At 42.7% G+C, this 18,651-nt stretch overlaps 1 protein-coding gene across 1 annotated transcript in view; it reads right to left on the bottom strand.

Moving 5' to 3' along the window:
• Positions 1-7,363, bottom strand: part of irs2b (insulin receptor substrate 2b) — a 12,601-nt gene extending 5,238 nt beyond the window's left edge. Inside the window, exon 1 of the mRNA XM_042426307.1 lies at positions 3,664-7,363. Coding sequence (XP_042282241.1) covers positions 3,664-7,036 — 3,373 coding nt within the window. The 5' untranslated portion in view covers positions 7,037-7,363. The remainder of the gene's footprint in view (positions 1-3,663) is intronic.
• Positions 7,364-18,651: the final 11,288 nt, after the last annotated feature.

Genomic DNA, 18,651 nt, shown 5'->3' on the forward strand with positions numbered 1-18,651 from the left:
ATATATGATTAGCTAATTGTTTAATGCATCGTTAGACAACCCTCTATGGCCTCTGGTGCGAAAAGCCAATCAGAAACAGTCCACTGAGGTCAGATAACAACAGAAAAAACACACTGGCGCCCAAATACACTGGTGTGGAGAAGGTGTGTGCGGTGGTGGTGGGGGTGAATCACATGATTTCAGAAAAACAGAAACCGATGCCTGGAGAGAAGAGGAGGAGGAACGAGGGGAGGAGGATACAGAGGAGGGGTGGGGTTGAGTTGGTGTACGGCTTCTTGAAAACTGCCTGGCCACACCCCCACCTTCTCCCTGTTGTTGTTGTGGCAGATGGTGGCCAGTCATTAGCGTATTGTCACTCTCCTCTGAAGGGCCAGATAACCAGTGAGCACTGCTTGGCGGGGCAGGTGCAAAAACCCCTGACCCCCCACCACTCACCCCCACCCCCCACCCCCCTCCCCTCCCCTCCTCCACCATCTGCTGATGGCTGTGTATATGTACGTACACGGGACAGGAAGGCAGACAGACAACGTGGAATTGTGTGTGTGTGTGTGTGTGTGTGTGTGTGTGTGTTTGGGCGGTTTGGGGGGGGGGGGGGGGGGTGCAGCAGTCTGGGCACACAAATGAAAGGCATGGAGAATGTGAGTCAGTCTTCTCCCCTGTCTGCACCCATGCAAGACTGTTGTTTATCCAGAGGGAGAAACACTAGATAAATGAGAGGAAAGGAGGGAAAACACGATGACAGGAGGATGATAGTAACAGTGGTAGTAGAGATTTCCTCGGAAAGTTGATGTAAAATGAAAAAAAAAAAAAAAAAAGTTGGAAAATAAGTACACACACCTCCCTGTTTCTTTTCCAACACAGCTACTGAGGTGTGTTAGGTTTTCTGGAAATGCCCTGATTGCAATATCTCTCCCCCCTCTCTCTCTAACACACAGCGCTAGTTCAAAGGTCAAGAAACTGACATTGTCGGCGGGGCCAGAAGGCGTGCACTGAAAGCTAAACAGCCCCCTCCTCTTCCCCTCTCCCTGCACCTCATGTGAGGCCAAAACTCAAACAACAACAGTGTAACCTATCAACTAAAAGACTTCCTCAAAAAGCATTCCTCTCTGAGCCACGCAAGAAACTCCATTTACACAGAGACAGAGGCATGTGTGTGGAGTTCTGAAGCAGCGTCTCCCTCACACGGCGACAACTTCAGACGCCAAATGAGGACAGGTGATTTGAATTCCTAATGGACCAGTTTCAAATTGATGTACTGACGGGAATGCAAACTATGGTTCACTCAGTGATAACAAGAGAATGTGGTAAAGCCTGTAGTCTTGTAATAAAAACGTGTGCCCTTGCTTTGCCTCACGCACACAAAGAAGTGCAGTTTACTATCATGTACAGACATATTTCAATCCCTCAGATTTTTTGTTCATCAGGAAGATCTTATATAACCAAGATCCAGTAGCTAAAGCCACCTCTTACAAGAACAACACTGATCTGTCTTTTTCTGTGTTTCTTTTCTTCCTTTCCTCCCCCTCACTCACTCACTCACTCCCTCCCTCCCTTCAGTCAACAGCTCAATTGTCTATTTTGTTGTAGATGAAAAACAAAAGTCCTCCATCCTTCACCATTGTTCCGCCACCTCCTCCCCTGCTCTTGTACCCTTGAACAAACATCTCCACTGAGCTTCAAAATTCAAAATTTAGGTCCTGAAACACAAAACTACCAGAAAACAATGAAGTGATGGGACAATAAGTGGGAGGTTTACAATAGGTGTGCGGGGGTGTACGTGTATGTGCGAGTGCTTCGTCAAAGTCATATGTGTTCATAAAAAACACAAGTGAGTACCTCCTGTGTAAAACCATTTCATTAGCATGTTTGTGAAGTTGCTCACAGTGAAAAAAAAAAAAAAAAAAAAAAAATACTCCCATCCCCCCTCTGAGTCCATCCCGGCAGGTTAGGAAAACAAGTGAGCATTCACCTCTCTCAGCAACCTTTGCACACTGCCCGCATTCCAGCCCTGAAACCCAGTACCTGACAATTGATAAACAACTGACTCACTTGTTTTTCTGGGGAACCCGATGACTTGCACCAAGCCCCACACTGGCTGTGCTCACAGCATGAGAGCCAGCAGAGACAGAGACAAAGAGAGACAACTTGGTTGTGAAACCACAAACAGCAATTAAACTCTAGTATTTCACCATTAGGAACACTGACTCCTGACTCACAATGATCCCGACAGTGTGTTTTCTTTTCAAACAACAGCAACTTCTGACATGCCCCTGTTAGGTATCTATCTAACCCCGTAAATAATCCCTGCCATTTAGAAGATGCATGAAAAAAAAACACTGATGCAACAGCACACGAATGAGGTGAAAGGTAATATTTTGATGGCAACTGTTTTTTCCTCAGAAAGACAACTAGTCACAATGATTTCACAGCTTATTCACAAACATATCAGCGTCATAAAATCTGCAGAACATTGTGTTATGAAATGAACAATTAAACACATATTTTTGCCTGTTCTGAGCCATTCATCATGTGCAGTGATGCATGCGTCACTGGATCAGATTAGATGTTTTTTGAAATACTGACGTGGTATAAAACTGCGTCACTAAGGGGAGACCAGAGCAGACCATTCTCACAAACGCACAACAGTAGCTTCAAGCCAGCCAGGATAGGATAGAACAACAGTTTTCAAAATAAAACTGTTTCAAAATATGATGGTTGCAAAATCAGCAAACAAAATCTATAAAAACCAGATGAATCCTGAACTGAAATGCATGTGTTGCTTCCTTTTAAGGACATTTACAGCCAAGGGGTTCAAATAAAGCAGCATCCCCTGGAGAATATGGATTCATTGTTTTACTTCACACTTGTGCTTTCCCCTCAGCTTTCTAATTCCAAGCTTTTATTTGGAAAGAAACATACTTGTTTTCCGGTACGGCTGCTCAAATGTCTCTACACACGCTTCAGTTTGAAGCAGATCAAAGACCGAGCAAACAGCTCTCCTCAGCATCGCACCGCCTTGAGATTTGTCGATGTGTCATGGGTGTGACGAGTAGGTGACTAATCCTATCTAAACACCACAGTCTACTACACCTTACAGCAATGTTAATAACTTTACATCCCTCTGCTTCTGTAGCCTGCCTTTACAGATAGAAAACTGCAAAATAACACACATTTGTCAGTATGTGACCACTGTTAGCATAAAGCTCTGTTTCCCCTCAATTTCACTACATAACATTGTAGCCTGTATTTGCTACATGGATGGTCAGTCAGATTGTGGCTTGATCTCTGATATGATAAGCAGTGAGTTAAACAAGGTTATGAACGACAAGTTCATAACACAGCTGTCCAGAAAAATAAACTTTGTGTATCAGCTTTTAACTTGCAGTCAGTGGGTTGAATCCACAGTCACAGTGTTAAACACACAGGCTCTGCTGCAGACACACAAATGAAGCAGTTTGGTTTCAACATGTTCTCTGAAAGATCATTATTCTCATATTTGGAATGAAAATGAGCTCAGAAGTGCTGCTTAGATACAAGCGGCCTATCTCTGCAGAGTACACAGTAACCCTAAGATAGATTCTATTCGAGCTCTGACACCACTCCCTTCATGAATGAAAACCTACTGAATGAATGAGTGCTTGTGACATGTATGCAAACTCTCACCTTTCACAGCAGCAGCAGTCTCCTTGAATCCCAGGCTGGCATAGGGGCTAGTGTTGAAACCATTCATGCCACCCTTGCATCCACAGGCTGTCTTGAATCTCAGGAGTCCATCACAGCCCCCTAACCTGCATCCTCCTAGGTTTCCCTCCATCAAGTTTAAGGCAATGTAGTTGAGTCCATTCTGATAACCAGCTGACGTCTCCCTGCACATGGGGCTGCTGCTGCCGTAGTCCTCATCGGGTCCATCAGAGCTGCGCACAGTGCGGGATACGTTCTCCACGGAGGCAGAGCTGTGTCGTTTGGTGTCATGAGCAAAGGATGGGCACACGGGTGTGACAGTGGTGGTGGAGGAGAAGGTCTCAGAACTGTGGCGCCGGCGTCCCTGAGGGTCAGCCCGGATCACTTTGGCCCCTCTGTGTGGGTCCACGAGGGTGACAGACAATGAAGGAGCCCCCAGGAGAAAAGAGTCCACCGGCACATGGGGAACCCCATCCACGATGCTGTTCTCAAGGCTGAGTCTCTGGACGCAGGCAGTGGGGCTGGTGGGGAGGGGTGCAGTATCGGTGGTGCAGAGAGCAGGTAGAGGGGCGGGAGGACTGAAAGTCATCTCAGTGTAGTCATCCTTGACTGGAGCAGGCTGACACACCAGGCTCACCTGCTGTTGGAGAGGATATTCCTCTACCACCCCCCTCACCTCTGCCTGTCCCTCTATACTTTTTCCCTCTTTTTCCCCCTCATCTCCCTGTATGTCCTGGGCATTCAGCAGACTAGGACAAGTCAAGACTTCAGGTGTGTAGTTTAGGCACACTGCAGGGGGAGATTCTCCGGCTTGGTGTGTACCCAGGTGACTCGGGGAGCTGACATCAACATTAACATAGTCTGATAGTGGCAGGGATCCCCTCTCTGCACACGATGAACTCACAGAGGACTCAGAGCTCTCTGACACTGTGGATGCCAGAGGGTTGCGGTTAGTACTACTAAAGTCTATGTTGATATACTCTCCCGGGCTGCGTGGCTCTGAGGGAAGTGGGTGTTCACTCATACATGGTAGGGTTCTGAGGGATTCCAGAGCCAGGCGGGTGGGCCGACACACCCTACTTCGGTGTACCAGACCTCCGTCTACCCGAGCTAGTCTGAGAGGAGATGGAGCAGAGGAAGGGGTGCCTGGTGTTCCTGGAGAGCTGCTGGCCACAGAGTCTCCTGGAGAGACAGGACAATAGTTGGACTCCTCTTCTATCCGTTGTCTCTGTAAACTCATCACCACATACTGGTCTGTGTCTGTGGACCCATTGCGCTGCAACTGGCTTTTAAGTGAGCGTGGCAGAGAGCTGTAAGAATAAGGCTGTCTGTGATGTTGCTGGGGGTGGGGATCTCCTCCTGGAGAACTAAGGATGTAGTCTGGGGGCGTGAGTGACACCAGAGGGTCAACAGGAGACATGTTCAGGTACTCTCCATTAGTGAGCTTTCCATCAGTGCTCTCCACTGACATCTTGGTTCCACACCACATGCGCATGTAGCCACTGTCCTCCAGAGAAACACTCCCAGGGGAGTCTGTGCGTGGGGCCAGCCCTGCTGAAGAGGAGTGTGTACGGGGGTTGATGATCTGCTTTGGAGCAGAAACACACATGGGGCTCATGGGCATGTAGGGGTCACCCTTGGACCCTGTTGTCTGAGGTGCCACTCCTGGCATCATAGGCATATAGCCACTGTCACCTTGGAGACTGCTAGAGCCAATCTGGACATCCCTGTAATCCTCGGGATAGGTCCCTTTAGGAGACGCAGTGTGACACCTGCGAGAAGACTGGCTTCCACTGGTGTATGTGGCCCTCATAAGAGTATACTCATCCAGGGAGGCAGAAGATACTTGTGGGGGACCCCTCTGCTGGCGGGGGGTAGTGAGGGAGTATGTGCGCTTTCGATAAGCCTTATCCAGCTCTGATAACCGACGGTAACCACTCTGATTCTGCCGCTCCATCACCATGTATCCATCAAGCTCACTGCCTTCCCGGGAGGGGGGAGTGTCAGCTTTGAGAGACTCAGGAGTGTTGCTACCAAAGGTAAGCGGTAGCCTGAGGTCCCGTGCGTCTGCGGGGCTGGAGCCATATTCCTCACATGATATAAAACCAGCATCACTGGGGGAGCCCGAGAAGGAGGCACTGCAGCTGGAGGGGCGAGGAGCACTGCTGTCTGGGCAGGAGGACAGGCTCACTAGGCTAGGGGTTGCCATGGGCGGGGAATGAGACAGAGGCATAGACATCGACTTACTGTGCTGGAGGGAAGAAGATTCAAATGTCCGATAAGGGCGCGTTGTAATGGTATGAGATCTGCTCAGGAGGGTCCTGTGGACCCCTGGGCTGAGGGGGCTTCCAGTCACTGACATGGGGCGTGTCATAGTACCATCGCCCTCGCTGGCCGTGCGTATTCGACAGGAGGAAAATTTGCTCACAGGAGAGGTCGCAGCCATGCTGTCAGTGCGTGACCGCCGGGGAAGCCCGGTCTGGCTGGGGGGTAGATTGTTCAGGTGCCGCCGTGTGGGCACAGAGATGGGGTTTGTACCAGATGACTGACTTTTGCTGCGCGGACGAAATTCCGACAGCTCCTTCATGGCTTTCATCGCCTCCAAGATAGTTTCATGGATGTTTTGCGCCACCACTGAGTCATCAGCCTGCATCCACAACTCACCGGGTCCCGTGGCTGCGGATCGACCAACCTCAATGAAGAAAAAGCTGTCAGAGTGGCCGCACCTCCGGATATTCATCAGCTGTAAGATGACGGAGGCAACCTCCGTGTTCAGCTTGACAAAGCTGATAGTCCGACTGGAGAGACAGAGTCTGTACACCCCGGTCAAATTTCTGCTCTGCCCAAGGCCTTTAGATTTCAAATTTACTTGCCAAACCTCCTTGTAGACGGCGGTGACCGGCGTTATTACACCGTAGCTCGCCTCGTCGAAGCCAACCAGCGAGGACGCAGAGTTGGACGCTGAGCCGTCGTATACTTTCCCCTCTGCCATTAATTCCGTCAGCACCCGATACCAGCTCTCCTGTTCTTGCTCGTTTTCAGACGCCACGGCAAAATACTCGTCCTTGGTATAAAGCGCAATAAGATATTTGTGTTTTGCGTCCGCTCTCTTGTTGATATTAAGGCAGCAGTCCAGAGGAATAACTCTCTTCGCGGCCGATTTGTTTTTCCATTTCTTCTCGCTCTCGTAGTACTCCAGCCGGGCAGGGAAACCTTCGCTCGGCTCTTTCAGCACGAAAAAGCGCTTGTGTCCGTGTTTCTGCTTCTTTAGATATCCACATTTCTTGATATTGTTGTTCACGTTCGTATTACTTGGTGATAACGGCTGATCTCCCGTGTTTGGCGGACTCGCCATTCTCGCGTCCTTCACTATCAGACACAATGCTTCCTTTCCTCGAGTTGCAGAAGAAACGACGCGCTTTATTTTAATCCTCTATTTCCAGAGCCGGTTGCGCGTTCGTTCGTCTTCTCCCACAGCTGAGCAATAAATAACACATGTCTGCTGGTGTCCGGACTGAGGAGGGGAAACAACATGTGACGATCTACACATCCAGCTCTGGTTAAAAAAAAAAAAAGGAAGGGAGAGGAGAAGAAAAAAAAAATACACACACCGACAGTGGGCGGTGCGCACTCAGCTCATTGGGCTTATTGGTGGAAACGGGATGAATGCTGGAGTGAGATGGATGGCCCTGTTCAAAGGAGAGAGAGAGAAGGAAAAAGCCCTCCTACTATTACTCTGCCCTCTTCCGACTCATTTGAGCGCAGTTGGTCAGGACTGTAGCTTTATTTATAGCAGCTCCGGCTCTGTGATCCAACGTTTGGCTGATGATTTTTTAATCAATCTATATATACTTGGATTTGTTCATAACCTATAAAACCCACATTTGCGTCATTTAAGGAGTTGAGGTGGATTGTAGGGAATAAAAAAGTGACCTATAATGCAGAATGCGGGAGCCAAGAATAAATAATTAATTGTGAAAATGTATTTCCCCAGAAGTCTTATTATTACTGTTATTGTTTTATTCTAATCGCCTATTCTTATTCCCCATGTTTTTCACAACCCCTTCGACTATATTTTAAGGTGACTGTAGAGGGAGTCCTTACAGTCCTCTTCTCTAACCGGTAAACAAGCATCATGCAGCTCTGTCACAGTAATTTAATATTCCTGCTGCGTCGCCCATCCAGAGTACATGCGCGCTTTAACCGGGATATTCAACCCCACTTTCATATGCATCGAAGTGTTTACGATAAACAACAAGATCTGGGGAGGAGCAGTTCTAGTGCAGCGTAGGTTATTGCGTAACGCTTTATTCATGTTTTCCCGGATCTCTCAGGATAGCCGATCTGCTCAGCTATGGTCGGTTTCCCACCGCTTTATCTGTAGCCTACATTTGTCTTTCCATTCATAAACAGAACAGGCTGTGGCCGCGATAAAGATAGAGATATAATTCAGAATGACAACAAATGTTAAGGTTACAGTAGGTCAAAGCTTAACCAACGGAAAAAAACCTCCCTCTGTCAGCGAAACAGAAGGATGATCCATATATGGTTATATTAAAAAAATCAGTGCTCATGATGACGCAAAAAATTCTCGATGATCTCGATGCGTCACTGGCTGGCAATATGCGTAATAATGAAATGCGGGAGGCAGCTGGGTACCACGGTGTGGTGGTGCTGTGACTGTGCTGCTGGCAGCCTGACTTTTACTTCCTGAAGGAATGAGGTTTACCTCTTCCTGCCCCACAAAGGGATGATGCTTTCAGGATGTCCTGACAGTTCAACAGTTATGTATTCAGAACTCATATTTAGACTTATCCATGTAGATCCTGAACTGCAATGAACTGGTGATTCTCTACATTCATGTGTAGTGCCACTTTTTAATAGTAGCACGCCCCATTATGATAACATGCTGAAATCTACCCCCACCTTATTCACACACACACACACACACCACTTCCTCCACTTTATATTCCCATTTTCCTTCACACCCCGCAGTGCTGGCTCAGCAACAAACCACCCTGTCCTCAGAGGCAAGGTCAATTACCTTAACCTGTGCAGGTCAATTATGCCACCAGAAGCAATGATTTGACTACTGCTAGTATGGAAAAGGAATCAGATCAAGCAACAACCTTGTGTGGTCTGTCCCTGAAATAACCTTTAAGTTATAGATTTAGTTCAGTGGTAGTGATGGGTACATTTTGTGTTTTGTCCAGTCGTTTTCTTCATTTGAGCTATACTGTGTTTACCTCAGCTTTGCTTAAAGTGCCATGAAGGCATATTGATATAAATAGATATAGCAGAGCTGGCAGTATAAACCTCCCGGGCTCAGATATCTCCCTGTAGGATAAGGAGGGTTCCCTGTCTGTTGATATTAGGTTTCCTACATGACAGACATGGGCTCACATCTGAACTTTCACACTCTCTTATTAAGAAAACAACAACAAACAACTGCTGCAGAATTGTGAATGTGTTGCTTTGTGTAACATTTACCATATTAAACCTCTGATAAATTATTATTAAAACAGATTGGTCCCTCCTACTCTGACTTTATTTCCATGCCCACTAGTCCAAGTGATGTTAATGTTACCAAACAAGCAAACAATCAAACAAGGTTAACTAAACAGAGTATAACAGATTGCCTAAATTCACTCCAGTAGCCTGTAGCTTTGAAGGCCTAATCTCATTTAGTCTCTTTAAGCTAGACTTCAAATACAGACAACCTCACTTGCCCCATTTGCTAAGTCACAATCACATAATGTCTCAGTCATCCACTGCACTGTCACTGTATGCAACGATTACTTTCATAAGCTTTCATAAAGCAGATTAGAATAGCCAATCTGATGAGATAAGATTAAGGACGGGCAGGGAGGGGGTAAAGATTAGGCTCAGTCGCACTCTGCTCGCTGCCACATAAGGCTACATCGAATGAACAGCATAACATGTATTGTTGGCATCCAAACATAACTCTTTACCCAACCTCTGCCTCATCTCATTAGTCACAAACAAAACAGATTATAGCCACAGCTTGGAGTGTCTGACTTGTATTGTTCTTGCAGTGTTGTTTTGATGGTTTGAAGCTGAACATCCACTTATTTATTGTTCTGAGCAGGTGTTTTGTTAGGGTTGTTGTGTCAGAGGCTAAATTGGATAGATTAACCTTTGTTCTAATGGTTACTTAATCGGTTAACCCTAATGTTCTGTTGGTAGTCCTGCAGAAGTACATCACAGAAAATGGCAGAGACAGAGATGACAGAGACCCAAGCTGTTAAAAATGGTTAAATACGATGGATTTTCATATTTTCATATATCTCTATATCTATGATAGATGATGATCTATGACTCTGAACAGTAACATCACTACGTGGGGTAGCATACTGACTTTTTGCCAAACAAAATGAATCCGTTCATGTATAGATCATATAATACAGAATATAAACCATTAGATATTTTCTCATTTGGTGTAATAACAACCCTTTCATTTTGTTATCTTCATCAAATGAGCAAGTGCAGTTTGTGGCAAATGGAAGAGTTAATTTAATACTTTTCTACTTGTTGTGTTTAATGAGGTCAGAAGAAAAGAAAAAAAATTGCAATTATTGTTATTATTTTACTATCTGTGTGACCCCCAACAACAAGGAAGTGAAGCCAGTGTCAACAAATTAAACCCAATATTGTAACCAGGTAATGATAATGAAAGCGGTTCTCTCTGCTCTTGAGCACATACAATATAGATTGCGCCATTCCATCTTATGTTGTCACCCATAATTGACTCGATTTTCTAATCGATACAGCAAACGCGAAATTGAAATTTCTCTTCTGGTTAATTTTTGCGCTCATTGATCTCAGTCGGGCTGACCTGGAGGCAAGACGACATGTGCTGATGGAGATTTTTGTGTTATTGGACATGACTGCATGCTTGTATTGAGCCAGAGCACAAGTGATTACAGTTTTGATTACTTCAGTTAACTAAATCATTAGATTGGACATAATCTATTTTTGATTAATCTGCAAATTGGACACAGGGTAGGCATTGGGTGTGTAGGACACAGTTTTCACTCTCTACTATGATCTTCTGCCTGATCTCCTCATAATGTTTTCACCTCTTTTTAAATAATTTGTTGCACAGACTCTCTGAATGACTTAGGTTTTCTCATTTCACAGGTCACTGAGACAGTTATTTATTTATTGTGCTCATTAGAAGGGACAAGAGATGTATCAGGCAGATGCAGTCGCTGCATGCTTATTTGACCAGAAGAGAAAGCAATGATAATATGTTTATGTAGGCTGAAGACATACACAGATAACATATTTATTCATGAGCACGTCTTCCCCCAATGAATTACTGGCTTGGCCATACAGAGAGATACAACAGCAGCCTGCCATCTAAAATCTTAGCTCTCTGTAGTTTTGATTAAACAGATATGAATGCATATGATATTCAGGCGCCATAATACCATCATCAGTCATTTGTCATAATTATGCATTATCTGGAGCCATGTGGTTTCAGATAAATGACAATGATACATGAGCCCCCCTCTCTGCTTCAGTCAGAGCAGAGGGAATCTTATTGACTGTGACTCTGACAGAAAGACTGTATTAAATATGAATCTTAAGTGATTTTGTTTTCTACTTTTTTTTTTTTTTTTTAAAGCAACAGTTTACATTTGAACATGTGAGACTAGAACAGTGTTTCTTGACAGAACTGAGACTTATGATAAACGTCATCTTATTGCTTGTCGAGGAAATGGTAGGCAGTGTTGGGATCATGAGGATAATATTTGTAGCATTGTGACAAACAGATATCTATTTATTAATGCTGTTCCCTAAGAGTTAATCACACAGTTCACACATACAGCAGCAGAAGGAAGATGGAGGGATAGTGGGTGGCATCAACAGTATTAAAATTGGAACTGATCTCATAGGAATATGTAGGTAGCTACCCATTCCTGCTTGTGTTTGTGTGTGTCTGTGTGTGTGTGTGTGTCTGTATAGTTTAAGCGAGCATTGATTTTTGCTGTTACTTATCCTGAACTGACCTGCTGATCTAATCTCCTCTCCAAAGCATACACATCCTCTCTTTTCTCTGTTCGCTCTCTGCCTCTCAAACAAAACACACACACTCATCACTGTGTTGTGCTTTGGAATAAACCACATCTTCTCCTATACAATACACTGTGTAACATGTCTGGCTTAGATTGCAATTTTAAGGGTACGAGTACATAAAAACGTGCTGCAACAGTACAGTATAAAGATACTGCAGAACAATAAATTAACCCATAAAACTGCATAATGAATAATTAATGGGACCCAGATACACAGATATCACTCAGTTAAAACAAGTTCAGTCTGAAACATGATATTTAAATCTTAGATATTCTAGGAAATATGACTAAGACCTTCACAGTTAACAATTAAAATGTATCATAGGTTACAAGAGGACAGATTTGAATACAGCTGTGATTGAACCTCCGAGAAATCAGCTATGTGTTCAGGGGTGCGTCTACAAACTTAATTTGGAAACATGTCTTTCATAACAGGAATTCAAATGCATTTGAAATATGTTTTATGAAAAATCTGACTGCTTTATTTTACATTATAGCTTTCATATATTATTGTGCTATATGTGAATGTTTTATATTACCTTTCTATGTACAGTATGAACTACTCTAGGCTGTACATTACATTATTGTGATACATTATCTTAGTATTGTAAACTCATTTATTTTATCTTGTCTAACTAATCTGATAAGAGAAAATAAATGAAAAAGCAAAGAAAGCAAATGACTCAAGGAGTGCTTTGTCTACTTTGTGATGTGTTAAAACCTGCATCCTGACAAATCTCCCATGATATAGTTGACACTGTCTATGCCAAACAACTCAGAGCTGTTTTTCCATAACCAAGACAAAGAACCAACCTCTTCTCCAGCTAAATAGCTCAGAGCAAAGGTATTTTTTCTCTTTAGCAGTGGTTCCAGTTTCCCACAGATATCTCTTATTTTAAGAGATAATGTATCTCAAGAGACTTCCAGGATAACTAAAAGGTTAAATAAATAACAAAGTCAAGTTTGAGTTTTCCTTTCAAACTTTCTGTATTAATTTGAAGTCTCAGTGTGAAATTTTATGAAATGTTGTAATTTTCACTTTGTTGCCTGTTAGCTTATCTTGGTTGGGTTGTCGTCGTGGCCTAGGGGTAAGAGCCAACCGTGAAAGGCAACGTCCCTCCTTGTTTCCAGTCATCTTTCCACCACTGATAAAAAGAAAAAAAGCTTATCTTGATTGAAAGGAGCTCCCTTCTCTGTTACTTTCACAAACTAGTGTGACAAGATAAAATAAATGAAAAAGCAAATGAGTCAAAGGAGTGCTTTGTTTACTTTGTGATGTGTTAAAACCTGCATCCTGACAAATCTCCCATGATATAGTTGACACTGTCAATGCCAAACAACTAAAGCTAAATGGCTCAGAGCAAAGGTATTTTTTTCTTTTTAGCAGTGGTCCCAGTTTCCCACAGATAAAATCAAATGGGAGCAGTGAAGCAAAATCCAAGTACTGATATTACTTGAGACACATTTGATATGCATTACCAGAACTGAGCTATAATCCACTGTAACTGGTTATAGAAAAGATCTGAATAGATACATGCATACAAGTCCTATATATATGTATGTAAGGATTCACAGAGGAAACTAGGATCCAAGTGTAGGGACATAATAGAACATCACATCTTCCCACTACTTTTCAGCCATATGCCAGTTTCCCTAAATCAAGCAGACAGAGACCTTGTTCCTCATTCCTTAAATGAGGAACAATTAAAAGGCTATCACATTGTCCCGCACAGATTACATCCTTGAGAATATACTTTGTGTGACAGCTACAAGTTACAAATATCACATTTCTGACCCCACAAGACCACGACAGCTTGCCTGAAAAAAAGACATAATGGCAACCTGATTAGATAAACAAAATGCTGGTTAAGGATGATCTCAGCTGTTAGGATCACATGATGTTAAAAGTCAAGGTTTATTACCACAGTACAAGATGCTTCACACTGTTTTCTCCTGATATCACAACTTACAAATTTGTAACACCTTCTCATGTCTTATGGTTTTATTGATATTGGTCCCAACCAGAAAAAGGCATCACTATGTCTATGGTCTTTGTTTGATAGTAAATGTTTTGCATAAGAGCACATTGTAAAGCACCTACAATCCCCAAACCTCTTAGTGGACATGAGAGCCAAAAGAACCGCAGCTTTTGTTAAGAGGATATTCAGTTCCATCAAAATGACGGGCCACACAGTCCATCCAAAAGTGTTTGCAGGTCCCACATAGGAACAAAGTTGAAATTACCCCTGTAGGACCTGTTTCACCAATGCAAACAGCGCCGCTATAACAAATGTTTTCCCAAAACTGAACTTTACACTACACTCAAACTGATACACAGTGATGTGGGTCAAACCCACAGTCTATTGGCATAGGTCAATGTGTGTCAACCCTTTGCAGTCCCCGGCCCCATTTCACCTCATTTGCAACATTCAAACTGCAACTTGTAACATGAGATCATTTTCACTTGCGTTAATATTAGCACATTAAACTAATCAAAAGAAACACTACACTTCCAACCCATGCATGAGCGTGCAAGAAGACTATAGGACTTGCAAATATATCTGCAATTTGTGAGCGACAATCATTTGTGAAACAGGGCACTGCACATGGGCCAGTAACTGTCTGGTTTTGGAGAACAAGCGTCTCTACTGGAGATGGAAAGGTGCACATGTAGGTGAAAGAGAGAGAGAGAGCGCATATGGATTGAGGGAGAGAAAAGAATCAGTAACTTGGGGGTACGCCTCAAACACACACTGCTACCAGATTAGCTGTGGTAAGGGCTCATAAGAAGTAGTTTATGGTGAAACTCTATGAGCAGTATGGCTGAGGGTAAAGCAAGTATTAGGGGAAATTTAACTATAGTCTGTAAATAAGCAATAAGTATACATAATTCCTTTAATGGTCCTACTGTACCAGTAAGTGAAGAGATGGTGTTAGCCTTGCAGGTATGTGTGTGCATGTGTGTTCGTGTGCATGCCTGTGTGTGTGTGTGGTCATTTTAATGAAGACAGAGAAGTCACAAAGTTAAATTATGCATGTAGTGTAATTAGCCAATCAAGAGTTTAAATTAGATGTTGATGACTCTTTGGCACAAATGAGAAGATGGAATTCCCTTAGGTCAAAGAGGGCTTTCCCCAACGAAAAGAAAATCGTTCTGACAAGAAGCACAATTATGTGAGCTTTGTGCCTCAAACATGTTCACATCCTCTGACAAAAACTCTCAGTTTATCGTGAAAATAATTAAATATGGTTGTATTTATCTAATTATCTTATTTGTGTTCAAATTATGCCATTAGTAGGTTGTAACCTTATCGGATATATGGCTTTAATTACATCCTCATCAGATAGTGCAATTGCACTGTATAAAGTATGTAGTAGCTTGTATCTTATCTCACAGAAAAAAAACAACACATGTGGCATCCACATGGCCTGTAGTGGTTAAAGACACATACCATGTAATTGCAACTTCCCCGGTTTGAATCTCAGATCAAAATCAATTAATTTCAATGGCATTGCTTTGATTAGTGGATTAGTAAAATCACTTATTATGACCACACATTAAATGTCATTTAGAATCTCCCTTCTAAATGACATTTAATGTGTGGTCATAGTAAGCACTGTTTTGCTCATTTTTTAGAAACACCAGATCAGCAGTTTGTCACATTTTTCACAGCTCTCAGTTGGATTGACGATCCGTCACAAACACAATTTCTTATCCATCATTGCAATTTAGGTGTAAAGCAAAATGTGATCAAAATGTATTATTTCTTCTCTTTCATTATCACCTACAGTACCAGCCAAAAGTTTGGACACACGTCCACATTCTGTGGAACGTGTTACTGTATGATTTACTGTATCTCATTTGTCAGCATTGTGTGGATGACGGCAACATTCTGAATGAAGGTGGAAAGCTACTCGTTGGTGGTTTTTTGTTTTAAATGAATCCTTCATGTTTTATAATGGTTTTAAATTGTTATTAGTCAAGGTACATAAACTTGAAAGAACATAAATAATTTGTTGAATGCCCCGTACATACACACACACAACACCACCATAATCCCATTTATTTGAGGTGCAACATGCTACGTGTAGAGACATGATATCTAATAAATTGGACGTTGATAGAGGTTGTAATGAAAATCTATATGGAGAAAGCGGGACACGCACGAGCATGCACACAGTCACATACACACAAATACACGTCCATGCATGCACACAGGCTCTCCTAATGAAAGAATCAGTCATAATGTCCCAGACAAACTCACATATATAAATACATTCATCCAACACTCCAGAGAGTGGGTTCAAGCAAATCATTTGAAAAACGAGAACATTTGCTTTTATGTATTATTAGGAATATTTATATGAGCCCACCCTGTCTTGGCTGTGTGCAATTAAAGTGGAAGTGATAGGTAATATGTATGATCACTGGCTGCTCTGGTTTTGCACGCGCACACACACACACACACACAGACACACACACACACGTAATGGCTGTACCATCACATGAATATGTAATGAAGTCTACACTGAAATTAGAAAGATGGAGTTTTATATCGTTCTACCCTCTCCTTCTTCATTTTTCTCACTTTCAGTCCCCCTCCCCCATCCGCCGTCCTCTGCTCCCTCCCTGCATTGCGAGGCCTACAGCTGTTAAATATTTAACATTTCAGAATGATTTGCGTCCATCTTCCTCTTTTCCAGGGAATAAGACAGACTTTGCTTGAACCCAGACTCTCCCCACTGAGAATCAAGCTTTTCTTGTATCTTATCTTCATATAGTGTCTGTAAGATTCATTCTTTCAACATGTTTAAGCTGCTGGCAGGTGGAGAGGAAATCACATGTGTATTATATACTGTCATAGGGTAAAATACTCTGCATGCTTGCACATATATCAGTCAGAGGCTGGCTGTGTGGGTTGGAGTGGTGGCGTAGTTTTGGTAACCACAGGGGTGGGAGGATGTGAGGAGGTGTAGTGACTGCCAGAAAACACAGGAAACGTTCTCCTCAGGCACTGGACCCATCCAGTGGGACAGGCTATGATTGTCTGCATCCTGAATCAACAATATGGGTACAAAGCATCTTCACACACTGAGCCACCATCAGCCGTAGCAAAAAAGGTCTGGTTAGAAATCTTATCACCTTTCATTCCATAAAATCTGCAAGGAAGGCCAGAATTACTGCATCAAGCCAATAAGATTAGATTAGATAAATGCAATTCTTTCCAGTAAAGCAGAAGTTTGTTTTGTTAAGCTTTAGTTAAAGGCATCAAAGTCTGAATGAATCCACCTACAGACACTGCTACACTGACATTAAAGGATAAATCTGGTGATATTCAATATTTTTCTTATTGTCAACAAATCACAATGAAAAGACCAAAACCAACAATGAATGCATCCCTGCTTACAGGTATTGTGGTGCCATACAGCTCTAATTTTGTCCAAACATTTAAGGACATTTCCAGAACACAGTAATCATACTCAAGTGCGGACCAGAACAACTGTACCAAGACCCTTTGAACTCTGGAGCGGTTTGTTTGTGGTGGGAATGTGATCCCACCCAACTATAAGGCGTACTCTGCAAGTTGGGCTAAATGGCTCCTGTAGCCAGGTGTGCTTTGCTTACTGGGATGCAGATGAGAGAAATCAACAGTTACTAGCAACAAGCCGGAGAATGAATTGAGGTCCAACCTAGACTAGCACAACGAAGAACGTGGCATTTGGCCGGCGGATCCTCTTCAGGACCTTCTTCCTTTGTTTATATTCTTGCTCCTGCCCCAGATACATCTGACCAATAAGCAGAGCGAATGTTCTTATGTAGCTTTTAGTGATGCATTTTGTTTTTTTGTCAGTGTGAAAAGAATCTGAAACACAGGGAAAAAGCATCAGGTTTACCATCTCATTCATGGATTTTGGAAACCCCTAAGAACATATAAATGAGCCACACTGTTGAACTGGGTGAGGTCAATCGCAAATATACTGTTCTGGTGTTGTGGATGACCATCAGCACATCAAATGTATATTAATCTGCAGCTGAAAATAGTCCCGAACAAATGTACCATTTACTCCTGTTTGAGCAAGGTGAGTTTGCTAAAAAAAAATAAAGTGCCCAGTTGTTTTATTCCGCCTTTTAAAAAAATCTAACTACATATTTAAGACCTGTTTTACTTCTTTGATAGGAACAAATGGGCAGAAAGTCAGAAAGTATTGAGAGACAGACTAATATATTGTGGTTTTGATGTTTTATGGGATTTGTTAGCAAAAACAAAAATATAGCATATTGCTTTATCCTTAAAAGACACTCTTCAAGACACCATTGTATTCCCAGTCCAAATAACACATGTGTACAAGATGACTGGGCAATAGGTGCCCTACGGTTTTAAATATTTTTTTATTCTTGTTCAGCACATTATACATCCAGCAGTCAAGCAAATGGAAAGAGGCTGTAGAGAAGCATTAAGATCTTGATCATTTACTCAATAATGAAACCCTGGTTTAATTTAGAGGATCATAATTGATTAAGACAAGGCCTAATTGTACATACATTAAGCCAAATTCAAAAATTCTAATGATTTTACGAGTGAATTAAGAGACAAATGCACTGAATAATGAAACCCTGTCTGAGGGTTTGACTCGAGGGGGCAGGGAGCCTGTGGGTCATAGTGCTGAGGTTTTCTTCCTATAGCTACCGCAATACTGCAAATGTCTGTCACCATTCAGTGGGACTTCATTTACATACATTTACATACCAACATTTCACTCATTCCATTGTCTCTTCTATGGGGTTTCAACAAGATGGTAAGAGTGAGGACCAGTTAATTAATACCTCATAGGTACAAACAATATGTTACTGTGCATGCATAGGTGT

This window comes from Thunnus maccoyii, chromosome 11 (genome assembly GCF_910596095.1).
Source record: "Thunnus maccoyii chromosome 11, fThuMac1.1, whole genome shotgun sequence".
Taxonomy (NCBI): Eukaryota; Metazoa; Chordata; class Actinopteri; order Scombriformes; family Scombridae; genus Thunnus; species Thunnus maccoyii.